This window comes from Sciurus vulgaris (genome assembly GCF_902686455.1).
Source record: "Sciurus vulgaris genome assembly, chromosome: 10".
Taxonomy (NCBI): domain Eukaryota; kingdom Metazoa; phylum Chordata; class Mammalia; order Rodentia; family Sciuridae; genus Sciurus; species Sciurus vulgaris.
The window spans coordinates 138,722,084-138,731,988 of record NC_136470.1 but is presented as its reverse complement, the minus strand read 5'-3'; the positions used below and the strand labels follow the sequence as shown (position 1 = coordinate 138,731,988).

General features: G+C 45.6%; 1 protein-coding gene across 1 annotated transcript in view; it reads left to right on the top strand.

Moving 5' to 3' along the window:
- Positions 1 to 2,854: 2,854 nt before the first annotated feature.
- The window catches only part of GMPS (guanine monophosphate synthase), a 38,144-nt gene continuing 31,093 nt past the window's right edge, over positions 2,855 to 9,905 (top strand). Inside the window, exon 1 of the mRNA XM_079101551.1 lies at positions 2,855 to 3,036. Coding sequence (XP_078957677.1) covers positions 3,010 to 3,036 — 27 coding nt within the window. The 5' untranslated portion in view covers positions 2,855 to 3,009. The remainder of the gene's footprint in view (positions 3,037 to 9,905) is intronic.

Sequence of the window (9,905 nt, the reverse complement as noted above, 5' to 3'; positions counted from 1 at the left end):
TGTAGCCTTTAAGTCATCTCTTTAAAAACCCTGTTTCCCCTGATGGAGAGAATCACCTCTGGGACAGGAGTCTCCTGTGTTTCTCCTTTGCTTGCAAAGCAATGACACTTAGTTTCTATTTATGTATTCATTTTTAGTACTAGGGACTGAATCCAGGGGCACTTAACCACTGAGTCACATTCTCAGCCCTTTTTAATTTTGGGGGAGTATGGGGGGAGGAGCAGGGTGTGAACTCAGGAGCACTCAACCACTGAGCCACATCCCTAGCCCTATTTTGTATATTATATAGAGACAGGGTCTCACTGAGTTGCTTAGCATCTCGTTTTTGCTGAGGTTGGCTTTGAACTTGTGATCCTCCTGCCTCAGCCTCCCGGGCTGCTGAGATTACAGACGTGCCCTGCTGCGCCCGGCTTTAATTTTTTATTTTGAGACAGGTTCTCCCTAACTTGCTTAGAGTCTTGCTAAATTGCTGAGGCTGACTTTGAATCTGTGATCTTCTTGCCTCTGCCTTTTGAGCTGCTGAGATGACAGGTCTGCACCACTGCCCTTGGCAATACAACTTTTTCCTTTTTCTCAAAACTGTGTCCTTGTTATTGGATTGGCGATGGGGATAAGGACTGAGCTTTTGGTAATATCATGGTGCCAATGAGAGTAGGCATAAAAATTTGGGGAGAGAAAGAAGTATGTTTGTATTTGTTATATTTCTGGGGGTCCAAAATAATGTTAAATGGATCTGGAGCTCAGAAAAGAGATGTCTGGAGCTTCTTAGGGGTATTTAATTTTTAAACCAGTGCCCAAAGGAAACACAGGTGAGGAGTTAAGTTGAGAAGAGAGCCAGAAATGCAAATATTGAAGAACACATCATTTAAAACTAGGAAAGATATGGAAAGGGGCGGGGGGAGGCATTAAGAGGAATCACAGTATAAACAGACACCACTATGGAGCAGTGTAAGGGAAATAGTTTCAAGAGAGCAGGGATCAACAGAGTCCAAAGTTGAAGAGGACCTTGAACAGGGATCCTAGTGCATGCTAAAATTCTTAATAAACACGTGACCTCTAGAATTTATTTAAAGTAGATATTATCGAATATGGATGAGAGCTAGCCAATCCTCAGTGCCAGCACATCGCATCACATTCCATTCCCTCAGGGGTGGATGTTTAGGCAAGTTGAGGCTCTCCTATTGGCTACCAGAGTCTTCTCTAGACTGTTCATACAGACGCACCAAGACAACCCAGTATCCATGACTTTGGAGGGCTCCAATATTCATTTTTTAGCTCAAAAAAAGGTAAGTGAAATACTTTGAGTCTAAAACCTTTGGGTCCTTTGTTCCAGTAAATGTTTTGCTAATAAGACATCTATTCTTTCCCAGGTTGGGTAGCTTTTACTTCTGTACTGAGAAGCACATTAACGCATTCAGCGCTGATTTTCTCCTTGTAACAGGTGGATAGAAACTCCAAATCTTTTTTATTTTTAAAAATTTTTTTTGGTACTGGGGATTGAACCCAGGGCAAGCTACATCCTCAGTCCTTTTTATTTTAAGACAGGGTCTCCATAAGTTGCTTAGGGCCTGGCTAAGGTGCTGAGGCTGGCCTGGAACTTGCTATTATCTTTTCTCACTCTTGCAGGTATGCTCACCATGCCAGGCTAAGAACTCCAATTCCACCTCACTACTCTCACTGAACAGGTTAGATTAAGGTGGATTTTATAAGCCCGGGCATTTCACTCTGGATCCTTTTTTTTTTTTTTTTTTTTCCTGTACCAGGGATTGAACCCAGGGGCACTTGACCACTGAGCCACATCCCCATCTTTTTCAAATTTTTTATTTTGAGACAGGGTCTTGCTAAATTGCTGAGGCTGGCTTTGAACTTGTGATCCTCTTGCCTCAGTCTCCCCAGCTGCTGGGATTACAGGAGTGTGCCACCGTGCCAGGCTGGATTCCTAATATTTGAATTAGAGTCTGGGAACAGAGCATGAGCACCCTGTATTGTAAGAGCTGAGTATTTGTAGAAAGGTTTTGTTAGGGGAAGCATTTGAAGAGAGTTAGTGTTGTTTCCCACCCAGATTTAGGTCCTGGGGTAACGAAGTTCAAAGTAATACTTGTTTTGATAGGTAGCTAGAGGGACTGCTACTCCTTCCCTCCAAAAAATCCTAATAAAAAGCTTGTTTGCTATGCAAACAGAGCTGCAAGATGAGTCTCTTGGCCCAGCAGCCTATCCAGCAGCGGCATGCCTCTCCTGCTGTAGATGCTTCTCTAGCCCCGTCACCCTTGGGGATTGAACCCAGGGGCGCTTTACCACTGAGTCATATCCAGCGCTTTTTATTTGGAAACAGGGTCTCTCTACATTGCTGAGGCTGACCTTGGACTTGCGATCCTCCTGCCTCAGTTTCCCGAGTCTCTGGGATTACAGGAGTGCGCCACCGCTCCTGGCTGTGGGACTTCTGAAGGATCGAAATGGTCCAATCCCACACTGACGCCCCCTGACTGTGACAACGAAACTTTTCCAAGCAGGAAGCAGCCAGGGCCCCTCCGATATGCGTCAGGCTGAGCCTAGGCCGCGCTGCCGCGGAGCGCCACGCGGTGCAGCTCTGCAGAGGCTGCTCCTCCGGGTCCGCCACCGTGCGCCGGGGTCTGATTGTGGTTGGGCAGCTCCGGCGCCTCCGGGCTAGAGGGGCTGAGGCGCCCGCGAGCAGGATCCTCCTCTAGGCGGAGGCGAGGGACACGAGGCCCAGCGGACTCCTCCCCAGGGCGGTCTGGAGACCCGCTTCCTCTACGCCGCGCGGGCGGCCCTCGCGGTGACTCCTCCCGCCAGAGGGCGTGGCCCGCTCTGGCCCCGCCCCAGCTCCGCCTCGCGGCCAGGCGGAAGCGAGCGAGGCGCGCGGCGGCGCTGCTCTCCCGTGGCGCTGGGCCCGCGCGCGGCTCCGGCTCTACACTCTCCGCCTCCAGGCCTCGCGCTCGGCCTCGTTCCGCGGCGTCCGCTCCTCCAGCAGCTCACACCGCCGCGGCCCCGATGGCTCTGTGCAACGGAGACTCCAAGGTCAGCCTCGGGCGCGCTGGTCGCTTCCCGCCCGCTGCGGCGCGGGGCCCGACCCGGGGCCTCCGCGGACTCCCACCTCCCGCGCCCGGGCCCGGCGCCCGGCAGCCCCCCGGCCGCCCCGCTCGCCCGCCGCGTGCCTGCGCCAGGAGCGGCGGCGCTTTGTTGGTTCCGCCTGCGCGTCCGGGCGGCGAGTTCCCGCCTGGGGGCGCGGGGGCCGGCCGAGGCCCGCGGAGGCCGGCCGAGGCCCTCGGAGGCCGGGCCCTGGCGGGGTCGCGGCAGCAGGCGGGCCTCCCGCCTGGCACTGCCCGCCGCCCCCGGCCGCCCCGCCCCTCCCGGCCGGCCGCGGCCGGCAGGTGAGCCGGGGCCGCCCCGTCCGCGCGACCGCTCGGGAACCGGCCTCCTGCCCCGCGGACCCCGCCTCGCCCGGCCGGGGAGCCCTCCCGCGGGGTCGCCGCGGGTCCGAGGGCGCCGCACCTGAGACAGGTGTGCTGCCGCCGCCGCCGTGGCCGGCCTTCGGGGGCACGTGGCGGGATGTCGTTGGAGGGCGGGGAGGTGGCCTCGCGTGGGGACGAGTCGTGCTGCAGTGCCCGTCCCGGCGGCGCGACCTGCGGGGCGGCTCGCGGGGGTCGCGCTGCACCTGGTGACACCTGCGAGCCAGCGAGGCAGGGCGGCCGAGGCGGGCTCGGACCTCGCAGCCGCGCGGACGGGCCGCAGACCCTGCGACTCGCCGGGAGACCGTCGTTACGCGGGGAGGCGATCAGCTTTTGGCAGTGGAAGGACCCAGACCTGGGCTCCGGGCTTCGGAGTTACGTAGTGCGTCCGGAAGATGTTCTCGCAGAATTCAGTGGACGTTAGGAGGTTGGCGATTCGTGTCCAGATTATTTTTATCTGTCTCAGACGGACATTGAGATCGCGTCCCCCCGCCTGCGTTTACTTGACTCGGAATTTGTAAGAAAATCTTGATCCGCTTGATAGGTGTGAGCCCAAGGTGAACCAAGTTTTATATAAAGGCCCTTTATACCTTTAAGGTGGAAATGAAGCATTTTACAAAAGTATTTCAACGATTAGGTGTGGATCAAATTGGAAGCATTTTCAAGAGGAGCAGTTGGGGAACTAACGTATTTAATCATATCTATGATTTTTATGTACTCCTAAGGGCGGGAAAATGCCCGACAAGCCAGCAATCTAAATATTTAAAGATATGTTAAATATAGGGAAATATGCACAGTGTAAATAATTGAAGTAAGATTTTCTAAGAGACTCACCTGGAAGTCTGAGTAGCAGTCCCTTTTCCGTAGGGACTTTCCCATGAACCACTTTCCCATGTGAGTAAAGTACCAGTGCTCTAGACTGGCTCAGGGTACTGTTAATTGTGCTTCTGTACGTTGTGTGTACATTCCTAGTTCATAAATTAAAATTTGGGAAAGGGCCAGCTTTGATTCCTATTTCTGGTACATTTATCACGGTTTTCTAAAATGGCATTTTTGTACAGTAGAAACTAGGAGTGACCTAAATGCTGTAAAAGAATTGGGATATTTTCTTTGGTCTCATACACAGTATTTTAGAGCTGGGAAGACCTGTATGTCATAGCTGGGATTAGAATCTAGCTTTTTTTTTTTTTTTTTTCCTTCCAGGCTACTTGGTTAACCATCCAAGGTGGATTAGTATTTTTTAGTTAAGGAATTGATGTGATATTAAGTTAAAGGTCTCATTTCATATCAACACAAGCATGAAGAGTCAGCTTTTCTTGAAATACTTTTTCCAACTATGGCAAGGTTCTGTGTGACATAACTCCAGTTTTATTGAGAAGGCAGTGTTATCAGTGGGCTGTTTGTGTGATTTGTCTAGTTTACTGCTGTTTGTTCCCTTGTCTAAGCCGAAGCCTCTTGGTTGGAGTAGGATGGTACTTTCCCTAGATGTTATGGCAAGGTGTATCATGCTTGAATTAAAGGTGTTATCTGCTGATGGTGTGTAATATAGACTCTTGAATGGTATTGAACAGTGTTAATTTCTTTTTCTTTTTTTTTTTTTTTTTCAGTGCTGGGTAATGAACCTAGGACCTTGTGCATGCTAGGCAAGCACTCTACCACTGAGCTATATGCCCAGCCCTAATGATGTTAATTTTAAAATTGAAACTTCCAAAACTAAGGTTTTTAATTTAATGGAATTATAACTTGGAATTTTTATCTGGGATGCATGGGAATTAAATAATTATCACCTTTTATAATTGTTTTGTGAACAAAATTCAAAGATGAATTTTTTTCCCTTCATATTTTGTTCTGTAATTATATTGCAAATGGAATGGTTTTTCTTGTAGTATGTTTTTAAATTTGAAAGGTTCTGAAATTTCTCCAGGAACCTCAGATGACTTTACCTTTAGAATAGGCCAACTTGTCTCTTGGAATAATAATTGTCTTTTTAAGAAAATTGTGTGTGTGCGTGTGTGTGTGTGTGTGTGTGTGTGTGGTGCTGGGATTGAACAAGAAGGTATGTGTGTAGTCAGGTGCTTTACCAGTGAGTTAAATCTCCAACCCAAGAACTGTGCCTTTTATTTTTACTTTTATTCATTTTTTGGTACTGGGGATTGAACTTGGATGCTTTACCACTGAGCTACATCCCCAGCTCTCTTTATTTTTTATATTGAGATGAGGTTTCACTAAGTTGCTTAGGGCCTTGCCAAGTTGCTGAGGCTAGCCTTGAACTTGCGATCCTCCTGCCTTAGCCTTCCAAGTTGCTGGGATTACTAGCATCTGCCACAGCTCCTGGCGTGTTTTTTAAATACAGACTTATCCTATACTTGTTCACATGTATCTTATACTTATTTTTAAGATTACTTACTGAAGTATAATCCAGAGGATACTGTTTGAAGTAAGGAATGATTATTTGCTGTGCAAAATATAAACTCTTCTTGTTATGGTACTTTGTTTTTATGCCTCTGTCTAAACTGTGTAGATGCTTAACATGAGCGCAGCTCTCGGGGTTAATATATAATTCTGAAGCACTTTGTGAATCAAGGAAGGAATTGTTTCGTAGAGTTTTAAATCTTGCATATATGTGACGCCAAGTTAGGTAGAATATTATTTTTTTCCATGCTTAGTGTGGAATAAAGACATTTTTGTATTTGTTCAAAAATCACAGTGGTTTGAAAAATGCTTTGCTTTAGTGATACCTCGACAGTTGGTTTTCTTGTTGCTGGACCCTTGCCACGGCTTCAGGTTCATGGTTTTGAGGACCCACGAGATACTTTTATGTTAAGTCTTTATACTGGAGATTCTCATTATAATGTTCTAGGAAGGAAGTGTTTGGTTGTAGCAGCATGACCAACCATAAACTCTGAGTGCCTAAATGGAGACACTTGAGCATAAAAGGAAGTATGAAAAAATAATAATATTACTTCAAAATGTTACCAAACAAATAATTGTGGATTTCACAATTCAGTAAATAAGTAAATGTCAGAACACCTGTAGCAAGAGTGTTTGGTTTACCCTACACACCACGCACAGGAGCGTTCACCATCTTTCCTGTGTATCCCAGACGTCTGACCTTGTCTGCTCCACCCAGCTCATGATGACAGCCTAGAGGGTTTGTGTATCTTGCAAACTGTGGAATGGCTGGAGCACAACTGGTACGTGGACCAAGTCTGGTGGGCACTGCAACTTCTTTTGTGTATCTGTCGTCACCTGAGACTGCATAGCTAGCACCCCTGGTGTGATGCCAGTTTCCAAGTGTGCTGAATTGTATCCAGAAAGAGACTTGTTCTCTGTGTTTGGCTCTCAGAGCCTGAAGCAGAAGTTGAGAGAACTCTGCAGCCCACAGGGTACTAGCCAAGGCAGTGGCAGAGGTGGAAATGTAGAGCGAAAGTCTCATCCCTTCCTGCCTTAATGTAATTTTGCATGATAATTTTTTTTTTTTTTTTTTTTGCGGTGCTGGGGATCGAACCCAGGGCCTTGTGCTGCTTGCAAGGCAAGCACTCTACTGACTGAGCTATCTCCCCAGCCCTGATAATATGTTGTTAAATGAAAGATCTGAGACCAAAGTTGGGCGATATACTGGAACAGTAATGAAAATTAGGACAGTCCTGACCAACTGGTCTGTGTAGTCCCTTCACCCTTGGACCCCTTGCTGTTCTGAGTTTGGCTCTGATTTTTAGTGATGTGTATTTACAGTTGGGCGAAAATTCAAGCCTAATGTATATACATTAATATTTTTTGAGCTAATAATTGTGCTAATAAGGCTATTATAAAATCTTGAAATTGTCATAAATTATCCATTTTAAAAATTAATTTTTATTGGTGCATTACACACAATAGTGGGATTCATTGTGACTTCACACTTGCATATATTTGATCAATTTTATCCCTCAGCACCTCCCTTTGCCCTGCCTCCTTTCTGTTTTCTGAGAGTCTTCTTTCCTTTTATATGTTTTGTTCTCTAGCTTCCTTCCATGTTTGAGAGAAAACATACAATTCTTAACTTTGAGTTTGGCCTGTTTTGCTTAATATAATGCTCTCAAGTTCTATCCATTTTTCTGCAAATGCCATAATTTCATTTCTTTTTGGCTGAATAAAACTCCCTTGTGTGCATTTCCTTCATGTCCTTTATCCGTTCATCTGTGGACAGACACCTAGGCTGGTTCCATAGCTTGGCTGTTGTGGATTGTGCTGCTGTAAACATGGTGTGCATGTATCATTATAGTATGCTGCCTTTAAAATTTTTTTTTAAAAAAATAATAAATGGGATTTTTGTCTTCGTGTGTGTGTGTGTGTGGGGGGGGGTGTTGTACCCAGAGGCACTCTTCCACTCAGTTACATCCTCAACCCTTTTTATTTTGAGACTCGGTCTTTCTAAATTGCCCAGACTTGCCTCAGATTTGGACTCTTCCTGACTCAGCCTCCTGAGTAGGTGGGATTGGAGGTGTGTGCCACTGCACTCTTGTTTCTTTTCATTCTTTTTGATAAACAAGGAGGAGTGGCAGGGCTGGGTCATCTGGTGGTTCCATTCCTAGTCTCTTGAGGAACCCCATGCTGATGTCCTAGTGGTTGTACTAATTCACAGTCCCACTTGCAGTGTGTAAGTGTGCCTTTCTCCCTTCATCTTCAATGGCAGTTATTTGTATTCTGGATTTTTGCCATTTTGACTGAAGTGAGTTGAAATCTCAGTGTAGTTTTGATTTGCATTTCCCTGATTGCTAAAGATTAACATTTAACATATTGAACATTTCTCAAATATTTGTGTTTCTTTTTTTTTTTTTTTTTTTTTTTTTTTTTTGAGAAGAGTCTCTTTGGTTCATTTGTCCGTATGTTGATTTTTTTTTTTTTTTTTTTTTTTGTGGTAAATTTTTTGAGCTTATATATTCTGGACATTAATCCTTTGAAGAGTGGCAAAGATTTCCTCCCATTCTGTTGGCTCTTCTCATTCTTTGTTTCCTTGCCGTGCAGAAGCTTTTTAATTTGATGCTATCTCTTTATTAATTCTTAGTATTATTTCTTAAGCTTTAAGAGACCTGTTGAGGGCATCATTACCTAGCTCATATGTTGGCATGTTGACCTTATGTTTTCTACTAGTAGTTGCAAAATTTCTGGCCTAATTAATTCCTGGGTCATTGATGGACTTTGATTTGATTTTTGTGCAGGCTCTAGTCTCTTTCTTTTCTTTTTTTTTTTTTTTTCCTGTGGTGCTGGGGATTGAACCCAGGACCTTGTGCATGCCAGGCAAGTTCTCTATCAACTAAGCTACATTCCAGCCCACCTAGTCTCTTTCTTCTACATATGGATAATCAATTTTCCCAGCACCATTTGTTAGAAAGGCTGTTTTTTCTCTAGAGTATGTTTGGGGCACCTTTGTCAAGCATCTGATGATTGATTTATTTATTTGTTTTTTCGCAAGCAAGTTAATGTTTGCTTTTCTTTTTCTTTCTTTTGGTACTGGGCTTGAACCAGGGTCCCTTTACCACTGATCTACATCCCAGCCTTCCCTACCTTTTCCCCCGCTTGTTTTGCTGTAGCTTCCCCGCCTGCCAGAAAACATATGACCTTTTATTTCCCAGTCTGGCTTATTTCACTTAGCATGGTGTTCTCTATTTCCTTTCATTTACTGACAAATACCATAATTTCATTCTTTATGATGACCTAAAACTCCATTGTGTATTTATACCACAGTTTCTTAATTCGTTCATCTATTGATGGGCATCTGGGCTGATTCTATAATTCAGCTATTGTGAATTGCACTGTTATAAACATTGATGTTCTGGGCAGTTGTGGTCCACATCTGTAATCCCAGAGACTTGGGAGGGTAGGGTGGTAGGATTGCAAGTTTGAGTCCAGCGTAAGCAATTTAGTGGGTCCCTGTCTCAAAATGAAAAGTAGAAAGGGCTGGGGATAATACTTAGTGGTAAAGTACCGCTGGGTTTGATATCTGGTACCAAAACAAACAAAAATTGATGTTCCTAATCACTATGGTATGGCGATTTCAGTTCTTTCGGAGGAGTTGGATAGCTGGATCACATCATGGTGATTACATTCTTAGTCTCGTTTTTTTTGGTTCTAGGGGCACTTAACCACTGAGCCACAAACCCATCCCTTTTACATATTTTATTTAGGGACCTCTAAATAAAACTAGGGCCTCCCTAAGTTGCTGAGGGTGACTTTGAACTTGTAATCCTGCCTCAGCCTCCCAAGCCACTGGGATCACAGGAGTGTGCTACTGTGTCCGGCTCCATTCTTAGTGGTTTGTAGAAGCTCCCTATTGCTTTCCAGACTGGTTGTACTAATTTGTAGTTCCACCAACATTGTATGAGTGTACTTTTTCTCCCTTATCCTTGCCAGCATTTTTTATTTGTATTCTTCATAATTGCCATTCTGACTGGAGTG